Source organism: Akebia trifoliata, chromosome 1 (genome assembly GCF_017979445.1).
Source record: "Akebia trifoliata isolate Shusen 1 chromosome 1, ASM1797944v1, whole genome shotgun sequence".
NCBI lineage: Eukaryota > Viridiplantae > Streptophyta > Magnoliopsida > Ranunculales > Lardizabalaceae > Akebia > Akebia trifoliata.
This window is the reverse complement of record NC_141375.1, coordinates 24,909,037-24,933,008: the sequence shown is the minus strand read 5'-3', so window position 1 is coordinate 24,933,008 and position 23,972 is coordinate 24,909,037. Positions and strand designations below refer to the sequence as shown.

At 33.0% G+C, this 23,972-nt stretch overlaps 2 protein-coding genes and 1 non-coding gene across 3 annotated transcripts; 2 read left to right on the top strand and 1 right to left on the bottom strand.

Annotated features, from left to right (window-relative positions):
• The first annotated feature begins 1,779 nt into the window (after positions 1-1,779).
• On the top strand, positions 1,780-1,850 carry TRNAG-GCC (transfer RNA glycine (anticodon GCC)). Its single transcript has one exon. It is a non-coding gene; the product is annotated as a tRNA-Gly (tRNA).
• An 8,766-nt stretch (positions 1,851-10,616) lies between these two features.
• On the top strand, positions 10,617-14,496 carry LOC147411173 (ARM repeat superfamily protein). Its single transcript, XM_086445519.1, has 2 exons — positions 10,617-11,173; positions 13,495-14,496. The coding sequence occupies exons 1-2, from the start codon at positions 10,764-10,766 to the stop codon at positions 14,342-14,344; spliced, it is 1,260 nt and encodes a 419-aa protein (XP_086301645.1). The 5' UTR covers positions 10,617-10,763; the 3' UTR covers positions 14,345-14,496.
• Positions 14,497-17,434: 2,938 nt separating this feature from the next.
• LOC147411172 (protein trichome birefringence-like 31) lies at positions 17,435-20,252 on the bottom strand. Its single transcript, XM_086445532.1, is given in 7 exon segments — positions 17,435-17,836; positions 17,913-18,059; positions 18,357-18,556; positions 19,554-19,625; positions 19,627-19,726; positions 19,862-20,042; positions 20,045-20,252. Coding segments are annotated over 7 exon segments (1,227 nt in total). The 5' UTR covers positions 20,232-20,252; the 3' UTR covers positions 17,435-17,496.
• Positions 20,253-23,972: the final 3,720 nt, after the last annotated feature.

Sequence of the window (23,972 nt, the reverse complement as noted above, 5' to 3'; positions counted from 1 at the left end):
GAAGACAGTTGGTGTGGAGTTAGTAAAATTTTTTTGTGACAATAACAACTCTCTTTGTACTGGGCAAATATCTGTACTATTGGATTCCCAAAATGCTTCCACCTTAACATTTAAAATTAATACAATAATGTCATTTTGCTCAAAATCAAGAAAATTGCAACCCCACTTGAGCTGCTGCAGATTGGGTGGGTTGGGCCAGGTTGCGGATCAACCCGTGCCCTTGCCAAATCCGACCTCGGACTTGGAATGCTCAACCCTAACACTAATCAAGGTGGGTTAATTCATTCGTCATTAATGCTTAGGTAATTTAGTATTGGTAAGGATTTATATAAAGATAAGTGACACAAAAAAAAAAAAAAAACTTAAAATTTACATTTATTTTTTCTAAATATGTGTTTAATAAGCAAATTTAAAGAGAGAAGAAAAGTAATAAAATTAACTAAACTAATCATAAGTTACAAGAAAAAAAATTTTTAAGTTGTAATATAATTATTATATGACAATATAGACTACACTTTAAAACAAAGCATTAATAATAAAGTAGTTATTTATCTAATTAAAATAATTACACATTAATTTTGATTAATAAATAAATAAAATTATACATATTGAAATATGAATTATGAGTGTGAAAGAAATCAAAATAAGAAATATTTTCAAATTATAATCGTATTAAGTTTGGGTTCAGACAAATCTGTTTGACTTGATTTGAGTTGGACAATTTTTTTTAAAATTTTGCCTACCCAACCCCAAACATGACCCAAGGTCGGGTTCAATCTAGCGGATTCGGGTTTCACCTGCCCAAATTGCAGTCCTAAATCCCATGTCACATTAGTTAGTTTTCCAAAATACAAAAATAGCATGTTTTTTGCTATATAATCTTCAAAATCACCCTTCAATCAATATTTTAAATTACATATAAGCTCTTCAAAGAGATGTAAGTTTGCATGTACCACCTTGTTGTTTAGATACAAAGAGAAGTAAATAATAAATAATAAAGTTAAGAAAACAAAAAATAAAAAAATAATTAGTCAATGATTTTATATTTCAAAATTCATTAAAATCAAAGTGAATATATATCGTATCCAACTCTTGAACTGTGTACCACTTAGCTTAACTGGTAAAGTATTTTTTGGGCTAAGACCAGTGAACCACCAATAAAGGGTTTCTTTTTGGGGTGCAACTTGGTTCAGTTTGATTTCAAATTGGAACCGAACCAATATACGTTGGTTCCACTAAATAAGAATCAAAACTGAACCAAATTCCATTGGAACCAACCCAAATCGAATTAAAGTTGGTTTGGTTCGATTCTACGGATTGTCAATATTCTAAAAATTGTAAGTAATATTTTTTAATTAAAAAACAAATATAACAATCAATCACAAATCTATCCATAAAAATTCATTAGTTTATTAATAAAAGAACACTAATCTATGTCCAAACTCCTAAAATAATTCATAATAATTATTACATACATATATATTTATTTATTGCATAGACAAACTTGATCTGAGAACCGAACCAAATTGATCAGCTCTCCATTTTCGTAATCTAGAACCAAACTGCAACTTGTTCTAAATTGAACCAAACCACCCCAAAACTACCAGTTTGAACTAGACCAAGTTACACCCCTAGTTTTTATATATGATCGATACATGCGATGAATCTTCTTCATTTTAAACTATTGTTTCATCGATCAGCGCTTGCTTATATGAATATTTGATATTCAGGTAGTTATTTACGGAATTTATGTAAAAGTGAGGCTTTTGTATCAGCGCAGCACCAGTGGTCTAGTGGTAGAATAGTACCCTGCCACGGTACAGACCCGGGTTCGATTCCCGGCTGGTGCATAACTTGTACTTTTTCTTAGATTTTCAAAGCTTATACAACGAATAGAAATCATTACCATCTACATTAGTTTCTTGTCTGTTGATTGCATCCATGATGTCGTGCTGTGTTTATGCATTTTTTTTTTTTCAATTGTTTGTGGATCACAATTAGCTCTATAATCTGTGTCTTTGTAATTTTTTTTTTTTCTTCTCATCGTGGATATCCCCACCTTTCGGGGTAAGGCTAATCCCACGGTCATATGCACCGCCTCCTCTGAAAGTTGAGGGTGATCTGGGGTTGACTCCAAGAAATTCATAACTTCATGGGGTTCCAAATTCTTGACCCGTCCTTCCTGAGGAGCTTATCAAGGCTCGGCTTGCCACTAGACCAATCCCTTGGGACTTATGTATGGGCTCACCTTTGTAGGTTTTTGGATCATAATTTTAGAAAAGGTTTGTTGGCTCACTTGATTATAGAGGATCTAGTTGAGATTCGTGAGGTAAAAATGAATCATATAATTTATTTAGACAATTTTCAATTCAAAGTCGCCTATTAAAACATATTCTTTATCTCATATTCTTGTGCAAAACGTTTAGTCTCATATGGATCAAGTACAGCTAGGGTGATGATCAGTGGGCAGGGAAAAAAATGGAGAAAGTGTGAGAACTAATTATGTTTCTCCATTTCTTTTCTTTCATTTTTTTAAACAAAATTTCTAGAGGTAAGAATATTTGATTATGCTAAGATGTAAGGATATTATAATTAAAATAAGTTTTTAACAGGCACGGCTGCCATATGTCATTACGCTTGGGTCAATCTTTCATCATGAGCCCATGACTCGCTAAAGAATTGTTTGCCTCCGAACCTGCAAAACGAGAATCCTTTCGAGAGAAATGGGAATGCTCATTTATTATTGTGCGAATTGCAGCATTATGACATTACGTGTTGAGTTTAGTCCCACATCGGACACAAATTGCCTTGTCTCTATCTTTATAAACTCCTGGGCCTCTATTACCAATTGATTTTGAATTGGACCCCCAAATTTATCATGGTATTAGAGTAGACCTTTCTTCCTCCACGTCACCCAATTCAATTTTCCATGTGCATTGGCCTAGTCTGGCCCATACATGTAGGGACGTGTTGAGTTTAGTCCCACATTATATGCAAATTGCCTTGTCTCTCTCCTTATAAGATCTTGGGGCTCTCCACTTGTTACCAATTGATTTTGAGTTAGACCCCAAATTTATCATTACGCAATAGTTTTATTTAAGTATTGCGAAAGCTGGTTTTAGGCTAATAACAACAATTTTGTCTCTTGTTTTCTTTATTTTGGTCAAAATTAAAATTTGAAACTCATTTTCAAATACATCTTTCCTATTATATTGAGAGAAGGGTCATTTTTAGTCATTACTACTGTTGACGGAAATCTACATTAGCTAATTTCTTCTATATTATAAATATACCTTAGCTTTTCTTTCTTTTCGGAATCGATGTCTCTAAACCTCTTAGAACACCCAACTAATTGTTGGGGCACATGCAATCCCTCTCAATAAATCCTTGAGGGTGCCCCCTAAGGAAGAATTAATTTGAACTCAAAACCTCTACTTCCTGAGATGTGGTCTTAGTCATATATCTCACCAATCCTAAGATGGTTATATTTTCTTTTTCATTTCTATGTCCCAGACTAGTATACATCATTTTAGTTAAGACAGTCTTAAATCTTGATATAGCAAATTATTCTTACATCTATGATTTTCTAAAACAAAAGATTAAGAAGCTATATGGTTATCTCATTCTCTCATTAAGATCTTCTAAATATACCTCTCTCTCTCTCTCTCTCTCTCATATGTTAAGAGCCATGATAAAACAATGATGCGGCAAAACATACGCGGTCTGTACGCAGTTGACATGGCTAGGGCACATAATCATTGATCTTTTCCATGTGTGCTGACATACAAACTGCGTATGTTTTGCCGCGTTGATTTACCATTAGTCTTATATTATGAATGCAATATTGGCAATGTCTCATCACATCATACTTCAATGCAGATGATTCACAGTGGATCATTTCCCTTAAAACATCACTAGACCATCTTATTCTACTATTTTGGGCACTAGTGTTGCACCTTAACAAATCTTTTTCTCCATTCAAAGATGACCTAAAATAGTCAATCTTGAAGTCTCTAAAACAGTGGGTCCATAAAAAGAAAAAATAATAATAATAATATCAAGCATGGCTGAGAGAGCAACCACAAGAAGGTGGATAACTGATTTTATCCAAAAGTTCAAAGAAAGCCAATAGAATGGTTGATGTGATCATCCAAAGAAACCACCTTGTTAGTGCTATTATCAGTTGTGGACATTAACCCTAATCTGACTAATCACTCATACCTGATATTTTCTAAATTTAGTGGAAAATCAATTATTTTACATTTTCACCCCATTTTTTTCCACTGCTGGTTTCTTTTTCATTTTTTTATAATTCAAAAGACAATGATTCATGATACATGTCAGCAGTTCGAGTTCTTTTATATCTAACTTTTTTTATTTTTTATTTTTGAAACGTGGTATCCCCGTTAGTAGGGACCAGGACCTAATCCATAGGACAGGCCAAACTCAGGTTTTTCGGCCATATCCAATATGACTAATCCATGATTACACGCACTAACCCACACAACATATGTGTCATTTTAATCTAGAAATAATCCTCAATTTCGAACTCACAACCTAAAAGAATGATATCTCTAACTTGTATTTATAAATAAAAATAGTCGTGCTAGAGTAACATTGAAATTGACATCGTTTCACACATTTGCTGTGCACATAATCATAGATACTTCTCACTCGTATCTCGCTGAAAAGCATGTATGATTTTGTATCCAAATCCACCTCAGCAATGTTTGAAATCATGTCAATTTCAATATTACTTCACTATTTTTTTATAAATATACATAAGTGCTATGTGCTAAGAAGTATGACACATGGTGGCATGAGAATGAATCATTGAAGGAGTGATGAGGATTTAAAATGTTAATATCAGTAAACTTTATTATATTGGTTATCAATTGGATTCTGACAAGACATACCTTATGTGGAATGAGTGTCTCAGAAAGTACTGAAATAAATATAAAAGTTGACATTGTAGTCACGTGGCATTTATGGAGAGTGGCACATGTCATATACCCATTTAAGATATCTAAATTAAGGGTCCCTATCCGTGGCCAACAGTTTGGCAAACACTTTTTCAAAACATGGGTTAGAGGTCTTGGAATGGGCTGATTTTTTGTGAGGATGATCTCTACGGTGAGGAGATCATCCTCACCAAAAATCAGCTCATTCCAAACTTCTAGCCCCATTTTACAAGTTGAAAAATCGTGAACCGTCCATTTTTTGTAAACCATTTTTGATGAGGTTAGAAGTTTTGGAATGGGCTGATTTTGGTGATGATGATCTCCTCACCATAGAGATCATCCTCACCAAAAATCAGCCCATTCCAAGACCTTTAACCCATGTTTTGAAAAATGTGTTTGCCAAAATGTTTGCCAAACTGTTAGCCATTGAACGCTACTCCTAAATTAAATAAGGGTCCTGTTCGGCACCCTAAGTTTTACCACACACTTTAACAAACGCGTTTTGTCCTACATGGGTTAGAAGTTTCGGAATGGACTGATTTTTGGTGAGGATGATCTCTATGGTGAGGAGATCATCCTCACTAAAAATCAGCTCATTCCAAAACTTCTAACCCCATCAAAAATGATTTATAAAAAACGGACGGTCCACGATTTTTCAACTTGTAAACATGGGGCTAAACATTTCGGAATGGGCTGATTTTTGGGGAGGATGATCTTCTAATCATAGAGATCATCCTCACCAAAAATCAGCCCATTCCAAAACTTCTAACCCATGTAGGACAAAAAACGTTTGTTAAAGTGTGTGGTAAAACTTAGGGTGCTGAACATTTCCCATTAAATAAATATATCCATACTAGATGAAAAACCTCCATATAAACCTTGCTTTTTCAATTTTCCAACAAACACCTCTCATTTACAAAGATTATGATAAATTCTTAAAAATAATTATATCATCTAACAATATTAAATACAAAATATCTAATATTATTAAAATATTAAATATTTATATAATAAAATATAATTATAGGGTCCACTTTATTAGTTGTGTGAGGGATAACGTCCTATTTATTACAATTTTGTATGGAAACAGACATTTTATTTAATTACAATTTTGTTAGATCCACTTTACTGTCTATTATCTTCACACCTCTAATTTTATTATATTTTTTCTTTTACTCATTTAATTTAATTTATTATTATTATTATTATTATTATTATTTTTTATTTTTTATTCTCTTAATCTTAATTTTTTATATAAAAATAAAAAATACCCTTTACCTTAACTTTACAATTTTCTACTGGATAAAATATAAAAGATAATTATAATAACCAATAATATTATACAAATAAATAAATAAATAAATAAAAGTCAACCGTCATCATGAATATGTCATATGTATATTTAAAGGTCTAAAATCAATATATATATTACTTTTTTTTCTTAGTCACAAATTAATTTTCAAGTAAAACAGATACAAAATAAAGAATATGGATCAACTATGAAATATAAATTTCAAATATGGATTGGATTCAATTCTATCAAAAAAAATTTGGAGCTAAAGTGCAAAATAGTTTGAATTTTTTTTTTTTTTTTTTCATATCTGATGTTCTTATATTATAAGTGCTAATTGCACTCCAACCTTAAAAAATACATTTTTTTTGTTAAGTTTCCATCCTATCTATATTGCATTCCATATGAAGATTTTACTCCATCTATCCTTAGTAGGAGTTCCTGCATATTTTAGTCTTATATGTAGATCAAGAAGCTTTGAAAATTGAATCTCGATTTCAGAGCTTTTGAAGTTTTAGGGTTGTGGTTCCTCTCTAATTTTCAATAAGAAAAAAGAAGAAAAAAAAAATAGTGCAAGTGTAATTATATCTTGGAGTGCAAGTTTTTAAGTAATGGAATGCAACTTCGTATTAGATGATCTCCAACTAATTGGTCCCATATCATATTATCATCCAAAACTATTCAAGAGAAATACAATATTCCACATGGCACAATCACCTTATGACACATGTCACACTATCAACAGATGTGCAAAAGATAAAGTTTACTACTAGGTTGCCACTCCTTAAACCACCACCACTTGGATTGCTTGTCACAATCTGTGTTGTTCAAGCACGCCCCAGTGCATTCTATTTCACACGTGGGAGAGATGACTTTCACGACCCCAAATTCTTGAAGTTGTGTCGTGTCGCACGCAATAGACAATTTAGTGGAATCCACGTGGCATGCCACGTATCATGCATCTTAAAATGCTATTACACCTAAAATAGTTCCGCCGTTGTTATATGAAAAAGTCAACATTGACGTTCTTCAAGTGCGGCACTTCATTTACTTCTCTCCAGTCCACCACTCCTTTACTTTAAGTTGATTCCATGCAACACGGAGTAAGATAATGTAGTATCATCAGGTAAAGAAATATTTTATTCTTCATCAAGATATGGTACACTTTACGATGGACATGAACTCATTCAAATACCATATATGAGACCAAGTAACCAAACCTATGAATTGATTGGATCAGAACTAAAATCCTACTCAATAACTTCATATCTAGATCTAGGATTTAGGATTTGGATTCTGATAAGGACCCACAAGGATGAAGTCAGAATTTTATTTATTTGAGGGACTATCAAAAGTAGAAAAAAATTTGCAAGGATAATTAAAAATGAAAAAAATAATTGTAAGGACAATTAAAAATAGAAAAAAAATTGTGAGGACAATACTGATAAATTTTTTTTATCAGTCTATAAAATCTGTTTCAATAACATTAATCCATAAAATTTAAAAACTCTTGTGGGGGCAAGTGCCCCCACAACCCCCACTCTAAATCCACCCTTGAGGACTCACACCGAAAAAAATCTTGATCCAATATCTTATCGAATCGAGTTTGAATCAATCATAACTTGAGAGAAAAAATGTGAGAAAGTATGTAAATTATATATTCATATTCGATTAAATTATTATTAAATATTCAATAAAAATCTGATCTGCTGCTGATTGAATCAGTTTCAATTTTGATTTGATAAATGAGATGATGAACCTCAGCACCATATTATAAAATCTATCTTCGTTCGTTGGAAGAAATTGTAAAGAATTTGAATGGCGGAGAGACGATAACCTGTAGTAATGCGGTACACGTGAGCTATACGACGAATATGTCTTTCGAGATGACGTCATCTAATGTCGGACCCCGCTTCGTTGGGGAAAAGTTCAACTACGGTGTCAGATTAGAATTGATTTCAGATACGGCCGAAGAGAAGAAACGGTTCGATATTGGGAGGCTGTCGTTTTATTTATTAGATAAGCCCTCCATTCATTAAAAATTACAAAAGGTAACCTTGGAAGTGTTCCGTCATTTTCTTGTTTTTGGTCAGCTCTTTTATTTATTTTCCCACACCCTTTTGGGATAGTACCAATCCCTAATGTCGTATATGTCGGCATCGTAAAAGTTTCCCAATGTACGATAAGTTAAGTTAAGATGTCATTCAGTTTCGAACACATGACAAATGAGAGCAAATTAACCCCAATCACTTGTTTTACCGTTGAGCCAACGCCCTTGGATTGCTTGGTCAGCTCCCTTAATCATCGTACAATAGTAATGTAATGGAGATTATATTTTTGAAGTGTAGCCCATCATCGTGCACACTAATGGATCCCATTAAGGAAATATTTTAAAAATAATTTGATTATAAAAGTGGAAAAGAAGAGAATTTGATTTGAGAGAATGATGAACTTCGAGACTCAATTTAACAACGATATTCTTAGAATGGATTCAATGCAATTTCCAATAGGACCCTCCAAGTGAATATGGAATTTTCAATAAACCATTTTCAGAATAAAAGGAAATTAGATCTGTGTTATTTGTCTCAAATCATGCACAAGTCAATTGCATCATCATAGATATGTTAAATAATTTTAAGAAAATGGTAGTTTTGAACTCAATTTTCTTCAATGATTTTTTGGTTGGTGGTGTTGTCTTCTTACGTTGTTTTTAACCCATCTGATTTATATTTATAGGTTGTAATGTGTCCCTTAAGAAAAGAACATAACCCTACACTCCTCTTACTCTACACACTTGCCAAGGTAATAAATAACAATTAGAAAAGGTTTAGAAAAAATTACTTAAAGGACCTAACAGAGGAATTTCTTTCTAATTAGTCCCAGAGTTTTGGGCAGCTGCTTGATAGCCCATTTAGGAAAACTTTCTTTTCTTAATTGTCCTTCAACCGCATCGTATGTTATAATATTTTTGAATTACCTAAACAACCTTTTTTTTTTATCTTCTCCATCTACTTAGGTTTTCCAACGGCAATTCCAATTATTTTCGACGATTTTTTATTGTGAATGATGAATGAAAGTGATATACTTCTAATTTTGAATATTTAGATGTATTTACTTATTTATTTTGACAGTTTATAACAAAAAATGAAGAATGAAGCTAAGGTTCAATTTTTTTTTTTTAAAGTGTTGAGTTCACCAATTTTTATTGTTGAATTTGACAATTAAAAAATAAAATGTTGAACTCAAAAATAAAAAGTGGTGAGCTCGATGCTTGTAAAATCCACTGATTTTTGTTTTTCGATTAAAATACATGAAAAGATTGACTAAAAACTTGGCATAATGATTTGTGTAGATGATTTTAAATCAAAAGAACCATTTTTTATCGATTTTCATCCAAAAATGAAGTAAAGTAATTGAAAAAAATCTAAACTTTCTACATACATCTTTAAAATACTTGAAAAAACCTTGAAATTGATTTCTTCTTCCTTTTCAAATCCTTTCCATCGAAATGGAGTCTTCAAAATTCAATTGGAATGTAAGAATTTTTTTATTTTTTTATTTTATGAAAATGATGAGTTTAAATAATTAAGAAAATTTCGACATTTCAATCGTGAGAAATGTCAAGAATGGGGTTCAAGGATTGATTAGAAATAAAAATTCTATTAAATGAATTATTAAGAGAACTCCTAAAACTTAAAGACTATTTAAAAAGAAATCCTTTAATTGGGTCCTTTAAATAATTTTTCCAAATGTTTATAAAGTATCAACTTTTCACAATAATTTAAACACAATTAAAGTGTAGTTCAAGAAGGGCACTACGCCCATTGATTGCACATGGAAGATCGGGTAAAAACTTAGTAGAGAATTTCCATTAATTATTAAATTCAGCACTATAAAATTTATAGTGAGAAAACAAATTACTTTTTACTTTTTCAATATTTCAAATTTTCTTAAAAAGGAATTTTTATTTTTTACTTTCACCAATGTAGAACACATGATTGGTTTCAAGTCCTTCTTACCCACCTAAAAACACAAAACAAAACTATCAAATAACATTGCTTTATTGGATTACTTGTTTTACTTTTACATAAATTTACAACAAAGCACCAAACCCATATAACAAATCTTCGGACACATGATGCATACCATCATCAAACCCATATCAACCAATCAAGAAAACAATCTTTTTTCATCATTGGCGGTCCAAAACTCAAAAGGTATTACATGGTACCAACTGTTTGATTAATAGTCCTCTTTTGAATATTCAATCAATCATGATCAATGGTCGACTAAAACATTTTGATCAAAATAAACGGCTAGTGGACCCCCGGTACTATACTATAATAATACTCTCTACAATACATTACCTTCGCTCTTTCACAATGAAATATACACGTGGCGCATGGCGCACATTGGAGAGGGAACAACATTAATATAGAAGTCTCCTTCGGGGTTTGTCTTCGAGCACAGTTTCTTCTCTGTCTCTCTCATCTCTTTGACTGCAACCAAACATGAAAGATTCTTCTTCTCTTTGGTTCACTTTCTCCACAAAACTCCGTTTTTTCACCAAAGTCCGAAGATTTCTCCAAAGCAATACTTCTAGGAAGTATTACGGACAGTCCGATAAGTTCGAGATTAAGGAAGAATCGATTGAAGAAAAAACAGAGATGGAGATAGAAATCAAAGAAGATTTGTTTTTGATGCAGAGATCTGTAAAAAAGTTTAACTTTGGGAGTTGGGAAGAGAAAGAAGTTGCAGCAAAAGAGATCAAGAAATTGGCGAGTGAAGATGTGAAGACGAGGAAGTATCTTGCGGCGCTTGGTGTTGTTCCATCGCTTGTTTCGATGATCAATTCAGAGATTTTGGATCGAAGAAGATTAGCGGTTCAGTGTTTAATTGAGCTCGCTAATGGAACTTACACGTAAGTTTGAATCCCTAATTACTAACTTTTTAATCTTCTCTTTTGTTGTTTGATAATGATTTGAATTGAATTTACCGCGAGAGGTTCTGAAATGCGCATCTGGTGCGAATTTTGGCTTCATGATGTGTGCGTAGTTCGCACCCTGCGTTTGTTATTATTATTATTTTTAAAAAATTTATTTAAGGATTTTTAATGGACTGAAATTTATCTTGGTGGCCACTCGGATAATATAATTCACATTTGTCACAGCAGCACCACTCTCGTAGAACTGATTTTGTCAAATTTAATGACCAAAATGCCCTTGGTTTGGTTGTTAATATATAAGACATGAGAAATTTGTTTTGCTCACTAGATAATTATTTCTGGATTTCAAGGAATCTCGAATCAACCAATCACACGACATCACATGCATTGAACATCTTAAATTTATCAAATTACCCAAGTTAAGTATCATGCGATTGGTGGATCGGGATTCTATGAAATCCCCGTATTAATGTTTTTGTGAGCAAAAATCTCTTACGAAGTTCTTATAAGGGCATAATCATTTCCTAAAAATTTTATATGAATATTTTTTATTGTAACTAGTTGAAGGATTTTCTTTTAAATTGAAAATTTAATTAATTTTAATTAAAAATTATAATTTTCATTATTAATGATACTTGTAAAGATTTAATAAATTGAATTAACTATTTTACAGTATAAATTTGGTAAAGACAATACTCTACTTCAACTTCTCTCATTACAATAGTAAAAAACATGTATTCTTAAAGACTAATGATAAATCGACGCAGCAAAACATACGTGATCTCTATGCGATTGACGTGGCATGGGCACATAAGCGTTGATCTTTTACATGTGTATCTCAAAGAAAAAGATCTATGATTTTGTACCCTTGCCACATCAACAATGTACAGATCATGTATGTTTTGCCGCATCAATTTATCATGACTGATTCTTAAAAAGGGTACTTTATGAAAAGACTAACGATAAACTGACTCGCTAAAACTAACATGGTTGACATGGCATATACACAAAACCACAAATATTTTTCTTTAGGATTCACGAGAAAAAAATCTGTGGTCCTGTGCACATGCCATGTCTACCACGTCAATTTTAACGAGTTAGATTATCCCGACTCTTATGAAAATGGTGGCAGCCATTTTTTAAATATTTACAAATTTATCAAGATAATTATATTATTTATATGAATGTATGTATATTCTTAAAGTAATTCATCAAATTGTTTGTACACAACATCAAATAATCTTTTGGTAAAAAGATTACAAAATTATTGGACTTATACTATTTTCATAAATATTAAAACATGGCTGGTTTGGTAACATTAGCAAAACATATAACTGTTTTTAATAACTCTCTCTCTTTTAAAATTAAGATCTTATGACGTCCACTCCTGTATAGATGTTTACCCTTCCTTTGATGCATCATCACACCAAAAACAAGACAATTTGGTTATTTCTAGCCAATGGATACTTGAAATTGGATGGCTATCTAACTATCTGGAGTATAGGATCGGGATTTTATGCTCGATCTAGAGTCTAGACCTTCAATTTAGTGTGTCACCAGTTTGATAGGTTTGAAATGACCCAAATACCCTTGAATTAGTTTTTAACAATATATGAAAGACAATACGGTGCGAAGTGGGACAAAGGAGTTAAATCTCACATTGAAAAATCTTCTCAGGTCAGAGATCTCGAGACATACATGTTCTCTTGATTATAAAATATATATAAACATGAGACTTTAGTGTAGTGGGTCAGATTCCATAATGGGATTTGAACAATCTTCAACCTTGAAAATTGTGGATTATAGAACCATTGACTAATGTTTATTAATAATAAAATCTTACTTTTGATGATTCTGATTTGTCTTCTTTGTAAAATCAACCTTGAAAGTTACATTTAATTATTACTGAGAGCAGCTACTGGCACTCCAACTTTAACTTATTACACCCAAATTAAAAATAAAGAAAATAAGTGACTGATTGAGAATTAGTAAAAGTTGGGGTGCCAATGGAAATTCTCTTACTTTTTTTTTATTTATTTTTGGCTAGATTTCTATTTTTTGAATTTAGGATTTTATATGAGCCTAATCATAATTGTAAACAACTACTGAAACATTTTGAACAAGTGTTATAATGTTGAGATTAGAATTTGAGGTAAACCTTTGTAATGTTTAAAGAGTGGGTTTTAATCTTTAATTGAGGTGTGATAAGTAAAAGTTGGGGTACCAATAGCAGCTCTCTTATTAATTTTGATTTTTCAAGATTAGTAGTTGAACTCTTTATACTTTATATTTTTCAGCAATAAGGCTCTGGTGGTGGATGCTGGAATCCTCTCTAAATTGCCAAGAACCATTGATGAGGTAGACAAGTCAAGCAGACATGATTTTGCATTACTACTACTCTCTATATCTTCTCTAGCCAACACTCAGTTTCAAATTGATTCGTCAAAAATCCTCCCATTCCTTGTTGGGATCCTTGATTCAGACTCTAACATCAAAACCAAGACCACTTGTTTAGAAGCTTTATATAATTTATCTACTATGTTGGACAATGTAGGCCCTTTGGTTTCTAATGGTGTAGTACATATTCTCTTGAGGTTGTCGTCGAATAAAGAAGCTTCGGAGAAAGTGTTGGCAACTTTAGGGAACTTGGTGGTGTCTATAATGGGAAAGAAAGCTATTGAAAATGATCCGATGGTGCCGGAGACTTTAATAGAGATTATGACATGGGAAGACAAACCCAAATGCCAAGAAGTATCGGCTTACATTTTGATGATATTGGCACACCAAAGCTCGGTGCAAAGAAAGAAAATGGCACGATCAGGAATCGTTCCGGTTCTTCTTGAGGTCGCTTTGTTGGGGAGTCCTTTGGCTCAAAAGAGGGCATTGAAATTATTGCAATGGTTCAAAGATGAAAGGCAAATGAAGATTGGACCACATTCGGGGCCACAAACGGGAAGGATTGCGATTGGTTCACCCGTAAATCAAATGGAGATCAAAGAAGGAAAGAAAATCATCAAAAAGATGGTGAAGCAAAGTTTGGATAAGAATATGGAATTGATTATGAGGAGAGCAAATGCTCCTGCAGGGGATTGTTCTAAGCTCAAGAATTTGGTTATTAGTACAAGTTCTAAGAGTTTGCCTTATTAAGGACTTGTTACACACTTTGTCAAACTTCAAGTTTTCATTTATAAAAAAAAAAAAAAACAGAATTACTAGTGCACAGTCATGTGATGGTTGTAAATTATTGGGAAAATGATCTCTTCCCAACTACTTGGATTATGTGTGATCCTTACCATCTTTACTATATTTATAAATATAAAAAAAATCAAACCCTTTGATAACTCGATGCACTCCTTCTTGGGATAATTTGTGGTTTGAGTGCATCTAGGGGTGGAGAATCTTTTTTTATCACAAACTTTTTCCTCACATAACTCACAGGATCCGGGATCGACAAAACACATGGACCCACATGGATTGAGAATAGGATCCAGGATCGACCAATCACATGAGCTCGTGTGTACTGAGGGTATCCCCAATTTACAAAACTTCCCAGTGAGAATAAATCTTATGAGCAAAGAATTTCTCCTAGGGGTGTCCCCTTAGAAGATACCTGATGAATTTATAAAAGGGTAATTAAGTTATACTTTCACCCCTTATGATTTGACATAATGATATATTGACTCCCTAATGTTTTGACAATTGCACTTACCTCCCCTATAGTTATCTAATGGGTTCACTTACCCCCTTCCATCTACTTGATATCAATCAAATAATTAAAAAAATGTTTTTATTTTTATTTTTATATTTTATAAATATGATTTTATCCTTTATAAAAATGTTGTTCTTTTTTATAAACAAAGAAGTAATTGGGTGAACTTCTCAGGTCGTGACTTCGAATCTCTATATGTCCATCCATAGAATGTGACTACTTAATTGTCATACATGTGACAGGGATGGTGCATGCGGCCCTAGGGAGATTAGTCTCACGAAAGGAAGGGATACTCCCTAGGCTAATATACATATATATGGGCGTGGATCATGGGATAAGTAAGAACATATGTAAAAAAAATGTAATAACAATCATTTATCAAAATATGGGTTAGAAGTTTCAGATTGAGCTGATTTTTAGTGAGAATGATCTTCTCATCATAGAAATCATCCTCACAAAAAATCATCTCAATTCGAAACTTCCAGCACATATTTTGAAAAATCATTGTTTTTACATATGTTCACGTGACATATGTAAAAACAATCTAATAATAATAATTTTTCAAAATATGGGTTAGAAGTTTTGGGTTGAACTGATTTTTTGTGAGGATGATCTATATGATGAGAAGATCATCTTAAAAAAAAATCAGTCCAATATGAAACTTTAAACTCCATCAAAAGTGATTTAGAATGTGGACCATCAATTTTTTATCAATAATTTCTAAATCACTTTTGATGAACTTAGAAATTTCAGATGGAGATGATTTTTTGTGAGAACCACCGTCTCATCATAGAGACTATCCTCACAAAAAATCTGCTCAATCCAAAACTTTTAACCCATATTTTAAAAAATTATTTTTTTTACATATATCTCATGATCTGCCCCATATATATATCCTATGAAAATATGGGTTTATTTGTGAATGCTTGGACTATGACATTTTTATAATTTTGAAATTTAAATTTTTAATTAAAAAAATCATAAAATTAAAGGGTAAGATAATAAAATAACATCTGAATTTAAAGTGTGTGGAATGGGAGGTAAGTACAATTGTCAAAATTTGAGGGGGACAATATGGAATTATGCCAAACCTTAGGGGGTCAAAGAGTAATGTACCCTTTATGTACTATCAAGCTACTTTAATCCCACAAAACATGTTTATGTACAAGAATCTTTTTCTCCTCCTTGACTTTCAAAAGTTCTTCCCCAATATCTTTGTGACATACCCATTAGATATTTTTATTTAGACTTAATTATTTATTTTATAAAAACCTAAGATATTTGTTTAGGAACTTGATATTTTTTTGACCAAACATAATGTATACTAAAATAATATAGTTCTTCTATCAAAAGTTTAAAATTTTGTATTGAGAAAATGTTTCAATTACAAGAAAAAATCAAGACACTCTTGACCAAAATATTTTGAAAAATTCTATAACATTCAATGTTCATTTCGGTCTTTACTAAAACGACATGAATGTTTCAGGTGAAATATTTCGAAATGATACAAAATTTTATACTATGATTCTACCTACCCATTTAATTTTTATAACAAAATTATTATTACTTTAAAAAAAAACTTATATTGGTTAAAATATACTAATTAAGCAATTTATTATTACTTAACTAACGTGTGCGATGCCTTGCGTCCCTCTAACGACAAAGAGCAACTTGCAACATCCAAAATAAGCAATTGCTATCAAGTTTGTATGTACGATTTTCGATTAATGATTATAATTTATGGAGCCAAACATTGATATACAAAGGCATGGTAAGTTTTTGGTTGACTATAATAAGATTATCGAGGGATCACAATGTGAAAAAAACCCAAATTTGACGGGCCTAGGCTGTCAAATTTCATAAATTTTGATGGACAAAGGGGTTGAATTGACGTCAAATTTTTTTTCAACAGGCCGAAACTTTCAAATTAATGAAGGATGGGAGAAATTTGACAGCCCTAAACCATCAAATTTGGGAATATCTAGAATTTCAACGGTCCTAGATCGTCAAAATTCAGTTTCAAAAATTCGTAGGCCTTGGCCCGTCAATTTTTTCTGTCAAATTTCCAGTTTTCATGTAGTGGATATCCTATTAATAATACGTAAATAGGATGGTCAAGATTATTCTAGTACTAAGATTACTTATTTTAGTATCAAAATCAAAATCAAAATTGATATTAAAAATACTTCGTGTGTAGTTGATCCAGATGGATAAAAGGAATATCCATTCCCTTTAACTCTCCTTGGCCGAATGTCATGACGATCGTGGGAACAACGATATGATTTCGTAAATGTAAAAAAAAAAAATTCACTGTTTTATAAATTAAAATAAAATTTTTTTAACTGTTTTAGTTTGCTGTTTTATAGAATAAGAATTTATTTTTTTCACTCTTAATGAAAATACTTTAATTTTGAAAACTGTAATTTATTGTTTTGGAAATTAAAACGAATAAAGTGTATTGTTCTTGGAATTTTCAAATTTTATCTATACCTCTTTGGGGATTTTCTCAATGTAGAAAAGTTAGAGGGATAAAAGTAGAAATTAATTTCCATCATTCATGTCATTGTTTCTCATTAAATATTGTTAAGAGTTAGATGTTTAACAAATGTGCATACAATATTTCATTCCATGTATCAGGAACTCCTGGTAGACACCAATGGATGCAATCAGCGAAACTCTTCGGATCGGATCGTTGTTCCTTTGTTAAAAGCTTGCCTCCTCTTTCGGTGAAAACTGAGGTATGAGCGTCTTTACGATACTCCGACAACTGGGTGATGTTCAGCAAAGTTACCTTTATCTTTAATTCCTTTAAGGTATCTTCCAATGCTCTTAGTATATCAAGATTTGAACCAGTTCCCCAGTATGAATGTTGGATTGGGTAAGTTTCATTGAAGCAGTTTTCATCACTTCCAGCTCTCCATTCCCAACTCCTACAAATTAAAAAAGAAAGATGAATTTGTTTGATTTTCTCTTAAGAATGGTAAGAAGAACTTAAGTTGAACTCACCATAAATGTGTTGGTGATGAACTCATAAAAAAGACCTTTTGAGTGTGAGGATTGATGTTTGATTCTATCCAATTAGCCCATGTTCTTAATGCTAATCTATATGCAGTAGTTACATTATACACTTGAACATTGTAAGGAGATCCAATTCTGCAAAAGAAAAGAAAATTGAATATTATAGACAGCTCGTAAACTAATTGCTAACTATCACCCACAATATTCTCCGAATCGAATAAAGGACTAGTCGATTAAATCAACCAATTAATCAGCATTTCAATAAGGTAAAAGATTTACCCTTCATCAACCTTGTAAGCTCAAGAACAAGATATATAGCACATCTTTTTCTTTTGGGAAGAAACTCAACTGTTCAGATTGGCCAGATCAGGTATATATATATATATTATGATTATGTTGAAGAAGAAGAGAGAAAAATGATGACTCACTTACGTGACATTGATCAAAGGCTTGTACATCCACCATACGTAACTCTCGAACACTAGCACATCAACACCCTTCCAGTGTTGGCTATGTTTTGAAATGGAATCAAGCTTGACAAGCCTTTTGTGTACTGTGTGCTTTACTGCATGATCGGAATTTGACTCCACGAGAAATGGAGCCCAATAAAACACTATTGAGGCATTAAACTCCTGAAGAAGAAGAAAAAAAATTGAATTTTTTTTGGTTTATCGTTCAAATGCACAAGGAATCTGACTTTGATGTGCCTAGAGATATCTGATCAATATGATTATCTAATAGCACATTCGATATGAAACATGTAGATGGGTACTAAATGGATCACCGCATAGCGCACCATAGTAGGCATGCACCTATTAATAGACTATTGGCTGGCATGTTCATCTTTAACTCATGCATGCAGTATGTGTTCTATTTTAATGCAATGGTGTCAAAGCAAGTATGAGAGAGTTGATAACAAAGAACCATCTAAGGGTTGGTGAGATGGCCAAGACCACACCTCATGTAGTGGAGGTCTTGAGTTTGAATCCCCCCTTAGCGGCCACCCTCAGCGATATTTATCCAAATATTACCTGGTATGTATGGGGGGAGGGGACTGCACATGCCACAAGAATTAGTCGGGTGGCCTAAAAGGCCCAAATACCTCAGTTTCAAAAAATTAAAAATAAAAAGATGTTGCTAAGTGGAGTTGGCAGATTGATGGGGAAAAAAAACAATTTGCTCACAAAATCCGGGATCCACCAATCACATGAGCCCGTGTGTATTGAATGACATCCCAAATTTACAAAACTACCCTTGACATGGCACACACTGCAGAGTCTGTGATCAATGTTCAAAGGTATAAGGAGGTCACAAGGAAGAGAAAGTCTATTTGACAACTTCCCACTGTACATCTATGTACTGAAGGCTTAAGATAAAATTTATACTTAAATTATAAAATAAAATCACAATGAGTATCTAAAGAAATATCATGCCCACTCATTTTCCAAAATAGAGTAAAAGGGGGAATGAAAAAGAAAAAAAGAAAGGCACTGTTTTTGTTTCCTTGGGAGTTTTTTCTCCCAAATTTTTTCATTAATCCATTGCTAAAATTATTATTTTTTCTTCATTCTTTTATGGTTATTTATGTAATTTCATGATTCAATCCTAAACATGAGTCCATGAACATACCTCAGCTTTGAAAGTCTTCATGGGGGGATTTCTGTGAATGGACTTCTTTGCATCAGGGATGATAGACTGTATGAAGACACACCATTGATTCCCATTGGCTTCTCTGTATTGAGTCTCCTATGAACATTACTCTTTTATTCCTCAATATCTCCAACAACTTCCTTGCATCAAACCTTAGATCACATCAACACATAATTCAATTTTGGGACCAAGTTACCATGAAATCCATTTGAGTTGAATATAATCGACTCAGTCAAGTTTAATTTGAAACCATATTAAAACTAAAAGAAAAAAAAAATTCAACTCACCTAGGTAGTTTGCACCCATTAGGCTCCCATCTCCAACCCTGATAGAGAGAATCAGGTCTCCCATTCTTTTGGCAACTCACTTGTTTGGTTAAGTAAGGACAACTCTCTTCTTCATACAAAGGTTGGGATTTATTGTCCCACACCCATTTCCCTTCGAAAACGTTGCATCCATCAATAACATCATACCCATCGATTCTCGTCCATCAGTCTGTCTTTCATCCCAAGAATATGAATGAGACTGACCTCTTTTGATTCTCGTCACCGAATGTGAATTCTCTAGAACTAATTTTACAGTCCCGACAAGGAGAAGAGAAGCCAAAGCGAGTGGGAAGAGGATGGACGAAGAAGACGACGACGACGGTGTCGTCATTTGTGCATTGGTTTGAGTCTCTTTCTTGTTAATTTCTTCATTTAGATTTCTTGAAATTTAAGAGTGCTTGTGAAACATTCCATGCAACTACCGGTTGGTACGCTACGTTTGGAGTTAGGAGGATCCATGGAGTGCAACAACCGGTTGGAAGGGAGGACGAGTCAACTCGACTCCATTGGATTTCAATGTCACTCGGCTGCCAAACTAGATGGAATCAACTCACTGAGTTTTTGAGCTGAATCGAGTCAATGGATACTCTAGTCAAGTCGAGTTTTTGACTCTGAATTGTCTTGTTGGGCATCAATGTCAAATTGATGCTTGACACCATATGGGTATATGCTTGACATCATGCATTCTTTGTAGAAAAAACTATCTTAATACCTTGATGTCGAATGAATCATGTTCCTTCCATCATCTTAACAAAGTTCGGTGGTGTTGCAATTAAACACACATGTATAACAAAAATTTAAGTCTCATGTAAGATTAAAATTTCTTATAATTATTTAAAAATATATATATGTATTTAAAAAATTATAAATAGATAAACTTATTTTATATCATTTATTATAGGGCTGGACTATCTTTTTCCTCCTTCTTATCTCTCATCATCGGTATCTCTCTCTTTCTCATTTTTCTTCTTCTTCTTCTTCTTTGAACCTACATAAGTTTCAACTAGTGTGGTACAAGAAACAATACCCTTAGAACTTGTAAAATAGGTTAACAATGATTGTGGAAAGCTCAACTCTAAATATAGTAGTTATTGAAAAATCTCGGAAACGAAAAAAAAAATCATATAAAACTTTATTCGATAAGTCAATACCGAATTTGCTAATTAGTAAGTTCTACCGAGTCCTTTTAGTTGGATTTGATAGGATCTTATTGAGTTGCAAAACAAATTTTCAATAGCTTCCTACCGAACAAATCTTCCCACCGAACAAAAATTAATCTTTTGTTTAAGTGGTTGTGACAGTAACTTCACAATTTATGGAAAAGGGGGTGGTCAAACAAAAAAGTGGGTGCATATACTCCACACCATTACTATATTGTGAGAGAATTTTTTGTAATTTAGAATATTAGTAAAATATTTTTGTAATCTTAGAAAATTACCAATGTGATTACAAGAGTCGTGCGTTTACAAATTTATTTATTTTAATGTAAACGATCCTAATAATTAGTAAGTTTAAATGTATTGTATTAGTCACCTGTTTTTGCATTTTGTGAGCCGACGAATATTGGTCTACTTCCTTGAATTTACATACCAGCAGAATTTATCTTGATGTTTGAGATCTTACCCTCATCCAAGGGAGCGGAGGTGATTTTGCCCTTCGGCATTTTGGATTATCGCAATTTTGATGAGGCCAGCATAAAACTTGGACTTGCCATAACCAAGGTTCTCATCGAGGGTTTCGACATAAATCCCACAATGACACACCAATAACAAATTGAGAATGTCCAAATTTAACCCACCCTAACAGAAGCCATAACCTAACTTAAAAGATTTAATTGCAGCTTGGTTGAATTATCCTACTTAATTGTATCTAACCTTATATCTTCTTTCAATTAGGATGTATATGTTTGTATACGCTCTCACTGCCTCTTGTCTATATATCCTAAGATCGATCATCAGTGGGAAAAAAACAAATGAATCAAGTGGACCTTCATCATCAACATGACAATAAGATGTTTCTTTTGTCCCTTTCAGTTGATCGGAAAATTAAAAAAAGGGTTGATATATTCAAAATAATTACGTATTTACAAAATACTCTCTCAATTCATCCTATTTCATCAGATCGGTGATGGTGATATGACTCGAAAGAATGAATCAGATATGGACCAAAATCCATTTTTTGATTTATTTCATCTATTCAGATTTTTGGTTGCTTATAAGGTCTCAAGGAGATGGACCAAATATTCAGAATAGTAGATGAGTAGTGAGTCATCACTGCAGTTTGACATATTGTTGACACGTAGTTTCAACGCACACAACAGATGTCAGCACCAGATCTACCACTTCACCCACTCTTCTGTTCTTAAATACCCTTCTCTCTCCCTTAACCCATCTCTCCTTATATATCCTCAAACTGCAAATCTTTCACACCGAAAACCTTTGAACGCTTCAATGGAAGAACACCCAAAAGAAACAGCCCACTCTGAGAAACAAAGAGAAACAAAGATGGCTGCACCAGGTGGAAGGAAAGAAGATCAAACTGAGAAAGAGAGAGAATCAGGTGACGCAGGGAAAGAATCTTCTTCTTTTTCTCTTGAGGAGATTGGGAACTATAGAGCTCAGGCACAACAGAAGTCCATGGACGCCCTTAAGAGTGCAGAGCAGAGGCTTGCAAAGGCCAAAGAGATGTAGAACCATACTACTTACTTTGTGTATAAAAATAAAATAAAAATAATGTAATTGAACTTATATAATAGTATATTTTATGTTTATAGATATATATCTACAATTAATAATGGTTCTTTGTTTGGTATGATCTTTGTCATCATATCTCAAAAAATTATTGTCCAGAATTTCATCATCAACCGAGGATCTGTTTGCTTAGAACTTGTAATAACTCCAATACTTTACCAATTTAAACTCTTGCTTAGATAGGATACAACACTTGATCCTAATGTTTTGCAATCGAACTACTCTTCTTAAACTTCCACCAAGTCCACTAAACCCCTAATCAAGAATGTTTTATTTCTCTCTCATATATAGATCAGAAGCTTTTTCCACGACAATTTCCCAATGGCCTTCCTCTGACATACTCAGCTCTATCTAATCATCATCACACGTCTTTAGGCTTACCTACAATCCTCTTTGGAGCATACAAGACCTTGCAATAAAGTTAAGCATCCAAATTCACTAACATTGAAGCCAATCACTTGGCTTGGGGTATGTTTGTTACAGATTTCAGTCAGCTACTGCTTCAGGATTCTGTGTCTAGGAAAAATATGGGAAGTTACATCCCCGAGAATCTTGTTAGTTACAGAATTTAACGTAGTAGTAGTAGTAGTAGAGGTCGATGAGAATGTTGTTTGATCGATCGATGAATATTACAAAAAAAAAAAAAAAATGAGGGTTAAATTGTCATTTAGTTTTTCGATGTTGACTTCATTTTTTTTTGTTAATTTTTATTTATTTATTTATAGTGACTCGCTAAAAGCAAATCCAACAAGATTTCTCACAAAAGTTGTTGAAGCAAAAGTCGTTAGTTACCCAAGTTTAAAAAAAAGTGCTTTTTCAGCTCAAAAGCCCAAAGAAACGAGAAAAACTCGTAGCAAACATATACCCTTAGCTTCCATGTTAACTCACAGAAATGACCAATCCACCATCGAACGGGAAAGAAACATAGCTTTCTCAATAAAATCATACCCATCACACAATGAAAGAGCACAGGTTTTACTGAAAACCCCTTCCAGTCCAGAAATAATAAAAATCACATGTTCTAATTGAATTCCACAGCGGTCCAATAAATGTTAAAACTCCTCCTGAGAACAGATTGCCCTAACAAAATACTCAACGAAGCACCTTCACATTTTGTAGTACTAAAAGTGTAGTGAGTGCCCACCACCACCACCACATCTCATTTTGTAAATACAGTCCTGAAGCCTGGTTTTGGGAGCTGTCCAAGTCCAACAACATTGACTCAGATTTCTCTCTTACGTGAATGTGGTCGATCTCTGTTCTGTCAATTGTCAATTTCCTTGATTCTTTTGCAGGCATATTATTAGCTATAAGAGAACAAA